Genomic DNA, 13,417 nt, shown 5'->3' with positions numbered 1-13,417 from the left:
TCGGGACTGTCTCTTGATAAGTTCTTTAACAGAGGCTTAGGATGAAAACTATCCAAATGCCACTATGTTGGTAGCATTGGCAAGAACGATCAGGATAACATACTTCATTTTTTCACCAAAATTGCCCCTTAAAATACCGTCTGACTGGGCTCCTTTAAGCCCCCAACAATTCTTGCTTTTAACTACGCACACACATGTGCATGATCACATGACATGATTACTCGTCCCTTAACTATGAGTAACACGCGTCGTACGTGGTTAAACAGCAAGTATATTTTAGGCTTTGGACTCATTATCTGCAGTCCCTTAAAGACAAAAAAGGCACATGCTTTGCAGGTAAACTTTACATGGCAATGCCAGATGCACAAGTCTCCAGTGTAGCTTGAACAACTCAGCTCCTTTGAAGAAAACTGGCTGACCAAGCAATTATCTATAAATGCAGTACATTTAAAAAAGTATGCGTTGTCATGTAATGTGACACAAAAAAATAGTTTCCAGGAAAAGCAGTGAAGGAAGAAAGAGAGTATGTAGGCAGCAGCTGCTACTGTTAACAGTGTAAAGCTGCAACAGAAGACCTTATGCAACGCTTTATCATAACAGTAACCTCAGACATGTATGATGTGACAGCTTCATATGACATGTACTGAAACCTCAAGAGGGGGCCCGTAGGAAGTGCAACCCATCATTAAAGTATACCATTTGTAATTCATTAGCCGGGTCCTGCTGCTTATTGCGTGCTCATTATATGTAGAAACAGCAGGGGCCACAGTGAAAGAAACCGCGGGTCAATACTATAGCTATAAAAGCTAATGAGCTAAATAAACTGGAGAACTATTTACAAATGAGGAAGTAACAAAGAAATAATTAACAGATTGCTTCACAAAATGAGCAGCTGCCTTTTCGTTTCCTCTTATTGGAAATCACTCAAAAAATAGGAAAAAGATTAAAAAGTGCTATTCCCTGTTGGAAATCGGCAGAGCAGGACGAGGTAACTAGCCTAACTGTGGGTAATTATGACACTGGTGGTTGTATGGCGAGGGTGCGAGGGCCTGTTGCACAGTGATAACCACAATGACGTCGAGCTGGCCTGCTGGCTCTCCCACAGATGGAGGGGATGCATATTTAGTATGGAAATCAGGCCTGGAAAATGCAATTATTCTATACTTGAGGCGGGAGGGGGAAAAAGAAGAAGAAGAAGAAGAAGAGGAGAAGAGACACATTAGAAGGCAGAGAAGGGGGGAATTAAGAGATGATATGTGTGCCTGGCTACGCTCATATCACAGATTCTGGAGGCCACCAATTGACAGTGAAGGCGAGACATCTCCTTACTCATTTCAAATGTATTCATATTGTTAGGAAGACAATGAAAAAAGAGGAGGATGTGTTTATATAACAGAGGTACGGGGAATAGAGATAGCTTAAAGGTCCCATATTATGCTAAATGCACTTTTTAAATGTGTTCCAACATATCCATGCGTCCACGGTGTGCCTAGAGACTGCCAAAATATCAAAAAAAATAACAATCTCTCCTTTTCTCACTCTCCCCTTTTCTGAAACCCCCACCCCTCCCCCCAAAAACACTCCAGTCAGAATTATCCCCTTTTCTGACCTCACAAACCGTAAAGCCAGAAGCTTCCACTGTGCAGCCCACACCCCTATTTCTTATTGGTCCACGGCCCTGACAGACAGAGGGCGAGGCGTATCTGGCTTCGCTTCCGGACAGGGGGCGGGGGGAGCTCAAAGATTGTATATTTACGAGGGGACCTGCAACTCTTTTTTTAAAAATAGGCCATTGTGAGATTAGCTGAACATCAGCATAGTACAATAAATTATCTGAAAGTTTTTTTCAGCAAACAATTAAAGAAAAACGTATTAGGGACCACTAAGACCATATAATATGGTGTATAATAGAACCGAAAAGTGTATAATATGGGAGCTTTAAGGGATTTAAATGCATATAATTGTGTTTTTTTTTGCCGTTAGCTTTCTTCTCTCCATAAAGGTTTCTTTTTATCTGTGTTTTCCTGATGACAAGACTTCACACCTTTCCAACTTGAGCCGTATCCTCTCTCGTTCCAACCGCCTCTGTGAAAAGATTATTCCTGGGAGACGAGGACAAAGCTTTAGATGTCACTCTGCCTGGCCTTCTGAGACACACAGGACTGCCGCCTTTTAAAGTGAGCATTACATGATCTTTTGAGGTGGCGACAGGGGGAGAGACGGCGAACACAAAATAAGGCACGCACGGGCAGCCAAAAAACTTGAGATAAACACGTAGAGGGCGGGCAACGGGACAAGGTGCACTGAGAAAAAAAATATCACACAACACCACGTAAAAAGAAATGGAGGGTGGGAAACCTGTGACTTGTGCATCAGTAACGGTGGAAGTTCCCTGACGAGGCAACGTCTGCCAGGGAATAATTGATGCTTTCGGTAAGAGCACACAGATAAAGATAGTATTGCCCTTTAGGGACGGTTGAATGGGCCAGAGAGACAGCAGTGTGTGTGTGTGTGTGTGTGTGTGTGTGTGTTTGTGTGTACGCCAAACAGCAAGGGTCCTTCCTCCTCCTTTTGATAGCTGCTTGTTGCCAACTGTACGTGCTGCTCTCAGCTCTAGTCAATTGTCCTTGATGGATTAATTAGCCACGCTACATGGTCAATACCTCAAAGCTCAATAATAATTAGTAACAATACTGATTTATGGTTTAAAGGCCATTCGGGCATCCGAACTTCATGTACAAGAACAGCCATAAATGACTATGATTTGAATCCTTTATACCAGAATATAAGAGGACTCCGCCCATTAACTAAGCACACAGTAGTATAGTGATTCACCATGAGCATAATAGTAATTTATTATTATTTAATTTGTGAGTCATTCAGAAGACCAAAATCCCCCCCACCCTCCCCCCTTGTTCTCTCTCTCTCTCACACACACATATACACAAACTCTACCCTGACCCAGATACTCTATTTTCTTGCCCAAATCCTTTTAAAATGAGAGTCCACCTTTTTCCCCCCTCAGCAGTTTGCGGACACAGCCTTCCTTCATGGTTTAATCATTGTGGTGCTAAAACTAGAGAAGATGCAGAGAGAGGGGGTGAAAAAAATTCACTTCAGGACACTTAAGCAAAGTGCATCACTTTGAGTTGCCTACCTACTGTATCTCAAAACAGAAAGCCTGTTGTGAGGTGTGGTATTGATAGGTAGCATCAGTTACCACAGATGCAGTGTCTGCACTTAAAATGAAAACTTTAAAAAGTATCTCTAGACATTTAATTCCTGGTCTCTATGAGTACTCTCTTTGTTACAACACTGTTTCAAGTGTGACAAAGGACTCGCCAAGTTTAAAGCACAACATTTGAAAACATGAAATAAGTGTTTCTCTGGCTATACCTCCCTGAGGTCTTCCCGAACAAAATATAAGCACAAACCTCAGGAAGAAGGGGAAAAATTAGGCTCAAAGCAAAATCCTTCAATCGGAACAAAAAGAACCCCCCTCCATAAACTCAAATACAACCTCCACCCCTTGTAATTAACCATGGCAACCATTTTGGACCTGTGTTGAACATTAGCCAAATTACCACCCAATGACACACTTCTTCAATTACACAGCTTGTGAGTGATAGCATCAGAGGACCCTCGCTAAATAGATCAATACGTGCAATTACACACATAGGAATATATCCAACTTCAGGTTGACCTAGGTTTACCGTCAATTCATTGACGGATACTCTTCTATTACAGAACCCACCCACCCCCCTCCAAAAAAACGCCCATCAGTGTGAACTTTGACACCTCAGCATTGAAAAAAATGCTTGAAAAATGTGTGCTGGATTATGTGGCTCTTTGAGTGTGTATGTATGATGACGAGAGTGTGTGTGTGCACTTTAGTGTATGTGTGGGTGTACATATCCCCAAGAGAGGTTTTAGTAGAGCTTTACTTATTCACCCCTCTGGCTGAACTGATGGAATTCTCCAGCTAAGATCACCATGTACATGTAAGGTACATGGTTGAACAAGAATTTGTACACACCCACACCCACACAGAAAAACGGTTGCTGATGGTGTGATTCAAACATTTACTCCCACCAAGGTCGAGAGAAGAGGAATGGATTCACGGCTGCACTGAGTGAATGTAGAGCAAATCAGAAACATTTGTGTACACACCAGTTGGAGGCACAGCTGAGAGGAATTGTGAACAGCGTGTGGGCTGAAATAATTTAAAAGACATGGACTGAACACGAATACACTACAGACATATGGAAAAAGACACACAGGCATGTCCATTTCTAATAAAGAGCGGGGGAGTCACATCTGCCATTGACGCCAGACCACAAATCAATACAGACACCAGACTTTGGGTTCTGGCAATGGTATAATGGCAGAAACTGAACTCTCCAAATCCAAACAAACATTGCAGAGTGCTACTTATAAATCTGCCCGAGATGCAGAGAGGTGAATGGAGATGGAGTGTGAGGGTCAGACAAAAAGGAAGGGGAAGAAGAAAACCGGAGAAAATAATGTGAAAATAATTTCAAAAAGTCAGAGCGTATTAGAGAGAAAGGAGGCTGGAGGTATTCATTGGCGTCCTGCTCCTGAAAATGTCATGCTACATGCGGCACTTTTCCCCCACTTTCCCTGAGCTCAATCCTGCAGAACTGCAGTGATCACGCATAGGCACTACACGACGGGAGGGCCAGATTCACATCAAGGTTAGCATATTCTCCAAATTAGTCAGCAAATCTGAACTGGCAGCTCTCATGTGTATGAATGAGTGTCTGTCTGTGGTTGAGACAGAGTGTATAAATAAGGGAGAGGGGAGTAGCGCGGCAGGCAGACAGCAAGTGGGTGGCTGCATTAATTAATAATAAAATGTTCCAAAGTGGTGGTATATATATGCAAATTGTATGCATGTTCAGAACGGTGTGGATATCGTCTGTGGCACTTCACATGCCTGTATCATACCAATCTTTAAAAACCAGACCCAAGGGTCGATATCAGTGGGAGGCTGGGCGTTGTCAAATTACCTCAGATTACTGCCTGCTACTAGCAACGCTGGGCTAATCGAAGGCAATTTACATTTGGCTGATGGGCAATTTTTTAAAGTGTTTCCAAGATGCTGTAGGAGGCGAGGTAAGATTGTTTTTTTTTTATCTCCACACCTAACGTATGCTCACAAGTGTTGTAGAATGAACAAAAAGGAAATGAGATAACAGGGTTTGAGGAGGCAGGTTCAAAAAGGGGGAACATTACATGGCTTAGGAAAAAAAAAAACACCAAACAAAATCCATTCCAAATGGAGTGGCCTCATGCGGCTTTCATGACAAACCGTGGGCAGCACAACTCCATGGGGAGCGAAAGCGAAGAGCAAAAAGATAGAGAGAATCAGCCGGTCACATACAAAGCTCTATAGGAATTTCTATCAGGAGCATGATTGTAAATACAGATGGGTAAAGAAGGTAGAGAATAACGAGACTGGCTTCACATTCAAATCAGAGGCAGAAGACCAAAACTGCCATAAATGAAGGCATCTACAGCTGATGTTAACAATGGTATATACAGTAAGGTCCTCACATCACCAAATAACACATTGTTGCACCAAATCGGTCTTGTTGCCATTACATATAAGTGTGTTTTGAAAGGTATGATATTGCTTCAACGCTTTGGCTGTGTCAGCATGGTGTGCTCGTATTTCTAGTAGTTGGTCTGCACGGCTTATGGGGTTAAGAGTCTGGATTTACTGACACATTCACTGGAAAGATTGATCCTCCTTTAGCAGGACAACGACCTGATCAATTTTGGCCACTGCAGAGAATACTGACTGTCTGAATCAATTCTTTAACCTTTCTGAAAATCCGACAAAATTGTGTGTGTGTGTGTGTGTGTGTGTGTGTGTGTGTGTGTGTGTGTAAAACATTTGGTGTCTGTGCTGAAGGACATGACTCCCTCTGCGTCCACCAGATGTGTGGATGTAATGTGCTGTCTGGTTTACCCACTCACCAGCTCGATGAGCTCCTGGTAGCACACCTGTCCCTCTTCATTGCTCTGGACCAGGGCTAACAGCATGTCCAGTTTGGACGGATCCAACTGCAGCTCATGGTGCTCCACCAAGCTGGTGAAGTTCTCCACTGCGATGAAACCGGTGTTCTCTGGGTCCAGCTAAAAGAAAGAAAAAAAGCAGCCCACTGTCAGTATTTATTGGATTAAATAAAATACAATAAACAGCATCACTGATAATATTTGTACTAAAGATGTTATGGTCATGCATCCTGATTTTTTTCATTAGCAGCGCTGCCAGAGATGAAGTGTCAGCTTGCCCTGAGGGAGAAGCAACAGTAACAGACGGCTGAGACGTTTTCACAGAAACACAATGGGTAAAGACAAATGAAAGCTGCAGGACTGAGGGCATGTACGTTTCAAAAAGTGACGCCGGTATCAAGTAAGCTGTCTTGCCTATTTGCCTCTATACTGCCTTTGAAAGAACAAGACCTGCCTTCAGGAAAAGCCTCATTTAACCTCATTAAAGTAGCAAGAGTCTCAGGGCAAAAATGAGAATGGTTGTTGTTGTTGTTGTTGCTGTTGTTAGGAGCAGAGGGGACAGAGAGAGGAAAGACTGGCATGTCATTCTACAGTAATAACTGCAGTGACCCGCAGTTTCCCTGGGAACAAAAAAGAAAGAAAAGAAAGCCTTCAGCTTTAAATGAGGTTGACTTATCAGGCATTGTTTCTGGTTGGATAATTCATTTTACTTTGTGTCCATCCTTGGTCACATTTCAGCTTTTTAAAATGACTTTAGTTTTATATATTTAATCAACACCCACTCACAGAGACCAACAGCCTTGTTGGTTATTACTGCTGATGTATGATGCCAGTGCCGCTCCACATAATTGATTTAAGTGGAAGAGTGTCATAAAAATGTAGCTGCCTTAAGAAAGCACTTGGTTAAAAATGGCTTGTAAAGTATAGGGTGTGCATATACGCTTGGTTTAAGTAATGTGGGTTTTTTAGGGCGGGAGCTTCACCTCCTTATGACTTGCTTTTCTTCCTCTGATACCTTCTCCTCCTAAAATGCATTCAAACGGCTCTGCAATGGAGCATTAATTCCTCATGCCAGCTCTCCTTAGTTAGTACATCTGACTGCGCTTGTGAAAATGTGCCTGAGGACAAACTGCAGCAGTACAAAGAGACCACATGGGAAGAGCCCTTGCTGCTTCCCATTTTGACTGTTTCCTGAATGCTAACGTCGCCTCATTAGGTTTCAGATAGTAAACCAACATCCCTCTTGTTGCTCCAGGGAGGAGCGTGAGCTTTCAGATGTTGCGTCAGGGTGGAGTCAGTGCTGCTGGATCATGGTTTGCCCCATGTCATGACTCCACGAGAACAATCCCGTCTGGGTTTGAACCTGGCCTGCTCTGACACGGTTAGACACATGTGTTTCATGGCTGCTACGCTGTATCTGCTGCAGGAGGCCGAAAGCTTGAAGCACTGTTCAACTAAGATTAAGCTGGGAATCAGTTGAGACTGTAACCTTTACTACAGCTCCTCGCTGACAAACTGTATTCAGGATGTATTTTGCGGTAATTTTGCAGTTTTTAGCTGAACACAAACATCCCCTTTACTCTGTTTAATCCGCTTTTTTTTAATTAACTGAAAACACGTGCTAATTCACCTGGGAGTGCACAGTGAAGGCAGGAACTAAGGGGTTAGTTTGGATGATGCTTGAATTCCCACTGCTGGTCGATGTAGTGAAAGGAATTTGTTTGTTATGATAATTTCACAGTGCTATACGTGGACGAACATGACTCGACAGCACAAAATCGATTATTTTATACATTGTTTAACATCCATACAATACTTGATATCTCCTTTTTGGTCACTCCCTGTCAGGGATCTCAGTAAAATCTGTCAACGCGATAGGTAGGGAACGCACACAAAACCAAATTTGTGAAAGAAAATGAACCAAGTTGGGAAACAAAAAAAGGGCCCCAGGTCTATTTTTAGATAATCCCCTTAACTGTGTGTTCCATGGACGTTTGTTGAAACACACAGCCTACGTTCTCCCTCTTGAGGGCCCCATGAGCAAACTAGTGCAGAAATGGCCAGCGTTTGTCGTGTGTAAGGTACAGGGATGACACGCCCCCCTTTCCAAAAACAGACACCAGAGTGAAGAGGTGGAAAAAGGAGAGAGGGAGGAGCATGGTGGTTATGTGATGGAATGGAAGATATGGAAACATGGAATAGTAGTAGGAGGAGGAGAAAGTAGGGAAAGAGGGGTGAGGAGAACAGAGACGGGCCGAGAGGCGACAGAGATGAAACAAAGACCCGTAGAGAATAAAAATGCCTTCCCACTGTCTGCTATTTTGTTCGTCTGCATAACCCAGCAGTCTGCCAGCGAGTCCTTTTCTTCTCCTTCCCATAAGAGGGTTGTGACACACTCCAGTGCTCTGCATTCACTTGCCATATAGAGGGGAGATAGATCAGATTTTAATGTGCTCCTGGCTCAGCCCGGGCTGACAGGGGGAACAGAGAGCCACACCGGGGACGTCTGATTACTGTCAGCCTCCATATGTCAGCACATCACTACGCATACAGCGGCAGCAACAGAGGCATGCTGTATATGGCTGTGTTCACGTTTACGCCAAACCCGAGTGTTGAAGCTGAGCTGTCATAAGTGCATGGATACTATTCCCTCCATCATCTGACCTTATTCAGGAAGAACAGGAGCATGGGGGGGGGGGGGGGGGGGGGGGGGGGTGACCGTCTGGGGATAAAAGGAGGTGGAGGGTAGGTTCTTGTAGCCAATTAGGGTTATCAATTAGCGAGATGGGGTATAGTGAGATGAATGAGTGTTGGCAAGAAAAGCCTTTTTTTCTCTTTCTTCACAGGCAGACTTATGCACGGACAAGAGGGGGAGAGACAGACAGGAAAAAGAGGGTTGGAAGAAGGAGGGGAAAAGGCGCTGAGAGGGAAGCAGTTGGAAGCAATCCAACACGGGCGAAGGCGACACTTTGACAAGCTGCATGCGTTGCCATGGTTACCGGTCGCCTGTGTGTCATCCCTTTCTTGCATCCCCCCGCCAGCCATCCTTTTTCCCCCGCCCCGACATATTGGGCGAAAGAAAAGACACAAAGGGGGGGAAGAGGAAGAGGCGATAATAGGACGGAAAAGGGTTCAGAGAAAAAGGAAAGATAGAATACAAATGGATGGAAAGAGAGCGATGAGAGAAGAATGAGGCGGTGATTAGACAAAGGCATGGAAAAGGGCAGGGTAAAGGGAGGGCGGGCCATTGAATATGGAAGGTGGAGGTGTTAAGGCAGAGAGAGCAGCCAAACTTGGGTTGGCTGAAGGGCAACGGGGAGGAGATGATAGACGGATAGGACACAGAATGAGAATATATAGACGGGTTGAAGGAGGAGGAGGATGAGGGCAAAGAGGAGTGCAATGCCATCAGCAGGTGAACCATCTCAGTGTTTAACCCCCGGGGACCTCTATTACCTTCAGCGCAGCGACTGCTACTGACCCCAGCCCACCACCCACTTATCAGCATGTTCCACACAGGCTCAAGATTTAGCCCTCCAGCCATGATATCGGTACACGCCAGTGGGTGTCTCACCTGAAGAAGACTGACACACGGCCATATGGAATGCATTCACCTTAGTTGTTGCGAAACTTTGACTGATTTATCAGGCTATTCCTGTTTTGTTTTTTTACAGTTTACAATTAGTCTGCAACAATTTTTTATACTTGATAAATCACTTTGTTAGTCATTTTTTAAAAGCCAATGGCACACAGCCAATACTACAGACTTCTTTGGTCTCTGTGAACCAGCCTGTCAGGCTTGAACAGGGAAGTGCATGTGTGCAGAGGCATTTACAGGACAGATTCATTTGCATGGCATCAGATTAAAAGAAACCTTTGAATCATATCGGCTGCCCTCAGGACTCGCCAACAACCGGGCCACTGACTCTGTAATTACCACAGTGCACGTTCTGGCCTGCTGTTACAACCATTATCATCATTATTATCATTACGCTCACACTTTACCACTGTGGCACTGCTATGGTGAAGGCCATAAGATCCAAGCTGTCCAAACTCCCCTCTCTCTATCTTTAGAGGAGACTACACTAAAGAGAAACACCAAGGGATGTCTTTCCTTGACGCAAACAACCATCAAAATACACTTCCTGGCGTTTAAACACAGAACAGCCAGAGGCATTTTCAAACACAGCTCAATGCAAACTAGTGTGAGAAAATTATGAAAGGGGACATCATATAACAGCCTTATTCTCAATATGTCAGAATAGTAATCACAAACCCAAGTCCTTATGAGAGAGAGATATAAATAAGCCAGATAAGACTGGAATGACACATGGTGGACATATGACCTGTAGTGTTAGTGGCTGAGTGCTGCTGACCGATCCAGTCGCCTTATCAGAGGCACTGGGATAGAAAGATTATCAGGGTGCAAGTCAGGGACTATCAAGTGCGTCTGTGTGTGTGTGTGTGTGTGTGTGTGTGTGTGTGTGTGTGTGTGTGTGTGTGTGTGTGTGTGTGTGTGTGTGCATTCTGATCATGAGCATATGTGAGCCCGCATAGGCCCGAAATAGCCTGAGCTCAGCATTGCAACCTCCTGCAGACAAAGACTAATAAACTCACTAATGTTGCCACTGTTGCTTTCTCTTTCTCCCCCTGCAGCATTTTCATGTGGTCCAGTATGACAGGGCTGCAATAGCCCATTCTTCTTTAGACCTGCAGTGTATGAAGCACCTCAAACTTTTCTTTTTAGCATCAAAGTTGCCAACAATCTAATGTGTTTTTGAAGAAATGCTGGGCCAGTCACACCTTAAATGTATAAAGTGTATCTATATATATATATTTTCAATATAAAAAAGGTGTAAGTTTGCACCTTTACCCCCTACACTCTGAACATCTAAGCATTGACAGTGACTGAGTAATCCCTTTCTCTTAACAAAAAGGCCACACTAAGATGCCCTTAAGCAAAGCACTTGACCACCAGGTGTTTTGTGGCTTTGCTTAGTGGCCGCTGGGACACTCTGGTTGTTGTGGGAAGCCTTCAGTGAATGTGACAGTTTCAACCTGGAGGGCAGAGCTCCAAAAAAAAAAAAAAAAAATCCTGGATAAGGAAGAGAATAAATGTGCCCAATGTTTAGGCGGGCAGAAGGTTTTGTTAAAAAACAGGCTTTCTTGTTCACAGTCCAAAATCTTTTGGCAGGTTTGACTTCATTCTAGTTTAATTAGAGAGCCCTTTTCTAAATCAAAGGCTGCCGTATGGAGTCCCAGAGGTAGAAAAAAAAGCCTGTCATCAGCCAGTGTGAGTGATTTGGTCTAGACCTCAGCTTAATAGGACCGCATTTTGCTCGACTGTGGCCTTGCAAACTGTCTATATGAACATACAGGCATGAGCAGGGTAAGCCCTACAATCAATAAAGCAGGCAAGCATTTAAAGTGTGGAAATATTGGCTTCATCTCCAGCCCGAGGACTTGCTACAAATCGAAAAATTATATTGACACAGTTGAGTCAGCCTCTTTGAGACCGCATTAAAAATGTGTCTGTGAAAGAATATGTGTTGGTGAAGTATCAGCAAATGGCTGTTATCACTTATGTGTTTGTACAGTAAGTGACTCACTAGTGTGACCACAGAGTATCTTCTCACTCCACCCACAAGGGATTCCTCTACTTGCTATAAAAAATACACACACACACATTCATAAAAATGCAACTGTGTGGACATGATCGCACACACACACACACACACACACCTGCCTAAGGCTCTCAGGTCTGTTGATCAATGTGTTGCAGATGGGCCACTCGCGACCCCTTAACCCTATAGCAGGTAATCAATTGCTGACCCTCGCCTGAATGATTGGCCAATCTATCTGTCAGTCAGCCCAAACCCCCAGTAGGGCGGTTAATCATCGAAAACACATGACACATTAAAACCTGGAGTTAAAGACAAGACAAGACATAGAGCTGGAAATGTATACTCCAAACACACACACCCTCGACACAATTCTCCAGGGAGCACAGGCCAAATATACTCGTGCTTACTTGGGCAGAATCTGCCTTCAAGTCTGTTTTTTTGCCCTAACCCTTGTAAATTTTGGAGATGGTAGACCAAGCTCAATGCAAACACACACATCTGATTGGACAGTGAAAGAGTCGGTTTGGGTAGAGGACTCTTAAGAAACCAGATGTCAGGAGAAACATTTGTCACAACCCTAAATATGGCCACTGACGCTGTGCTTTTCACAGCAGTGCTGGGAAAAAAAGACACAAGTTTAAAGTCAAAATAATAGCCATTATTTTAGAGGAAAAAGATGTTTCACTGCCCCATGGACGTGAAAGAGCTGAATAATTTCGCAAATTCTTTGTTTGCGTGACCCTGAGATGATATGATGTGGGGCATGTGGTAAAGAGGAAAAAACAAGGAGAATCACAAGGAAAAAAATTCACAGGTGCAGCAGACACACAAATCCATGTGCATACAGCGTGATTGCTGCAAAATGCTGCTAATGCAGCAGTTACAATTAACCAGGATCTTAGGGATTTTTGCTTCATTTGAAGGATGAAGAAAAATAGATAATGCACCAAACAATCCATCTATACATCCATTCATCTTATAAATCCATCCATCCAGTTTCACACACGCCCCCCCTCCCCCCTTTCCAATAACCATGACATGATGGCCCCCCTCAGTGGCTGTGGCTCATGATCTGACCTCACATTCTCGGGGCACACGCGGCTCCATGATGCTTGCATCCGTCTCGTCGCCTCACGCTCTCATTCCCCCACCGCGCAAACAGCCCCTTGCTATCAATCCTGACATCAACCTCTCAACCCCAGCCTCCGCGACTCAATCCCTGGATAGACAGTAGAGGTGGCCGGGAGCCCGTAACCATAGAAACCTCTGCCGCTGCCTGCTTGCTCGCTTACCTGCTCTTGTATGAGCTGAAACAGGGAGCTTCTATCCATATACTGGCCAGGGAGGTGAGGGGAGCCGCCGAGGACAAGGGCATAGGGAGGAGCGAGAGAGGAGTGGTGGCGGTGGTGAGGATGGGATAAGGTTGAAGGGGATTTGGTTTGAGGTAGCAGCTGGTGACTAAAATTGTAGCATCAGGGCCCTTCGTAGCTGCTGCTTCCCCCCCACTCCCTTGGTGATAGAGAAAGCCTGGTGAGCTCGGCCCCTGGTTTTCCTTGCCGGTGGTGTTGCTGGAGTAAGGTACAGGTGCTGTGTGGCTCCGAGTCGTGGGGCTGAGAGTGCGGAAAGATGCTGGTGCAAATGAGGCCGTGACTCTGCTGTGTGCCAGAGCAGCGTGGCGCGGCAGTGAACCCACAGCTTCGGCAGACGACGGGCAGGAGGCACACAGACAGGCAAAGGCAAATCCAGAAGCA

At 44.6% G+C, this 13,417-nt stretch overlaps 1 protein-coding gene across 2 annotated transcripts in view; it reads right to left on the bottom strand.

Moving 5' to 3' along the window:
- The window catches only part of rhbdl1 (rhomboid, veinlet-like 1), a gene marked incomplete at both ends in the record, with an annotated part of 37,620 nt that extends 24,623 nt beyond the window's left edge, over positions 1–12,997 (bottom strand). For both annotated transcript variants that reach the window (XM_080049714.1, XM_080049715.1), the window contains 2 exons: positions 6,004–6,162; positions 12,959–12,997. In XM_080049714.1, the coding sequence (XP_079905840.1) occupies positions 6,004–6,162; positions 12,959–12,997 (198 nt within the window). The remainder of the gene's footprint in view (positions 1–6,003; positions 6,163–12,958) is intronic.
- Between the last annotated feature and the right edge of the window lie 420 nt (positions 12,998–13,417).

The sequence above is a fragment of the Ammodytes marinus genome (genome assembly GCF_949987685.1).
Source record: "Ammodytes marinus genome assembly, chromosome: 20".
In the NCBI taxonomy this organism is placed as follows: domain Eukaryota; kingdom Metazoa; phylum Chordata; class Actinopteri; order Uranoscopiformes; family Ammodytidae; genus Ammodytes; species Ammodytes marinus.
Note: the sequence above shows the minus strand (reverse complement) of the source record. Positions and strands in the feature narration are given on the sequence as shown.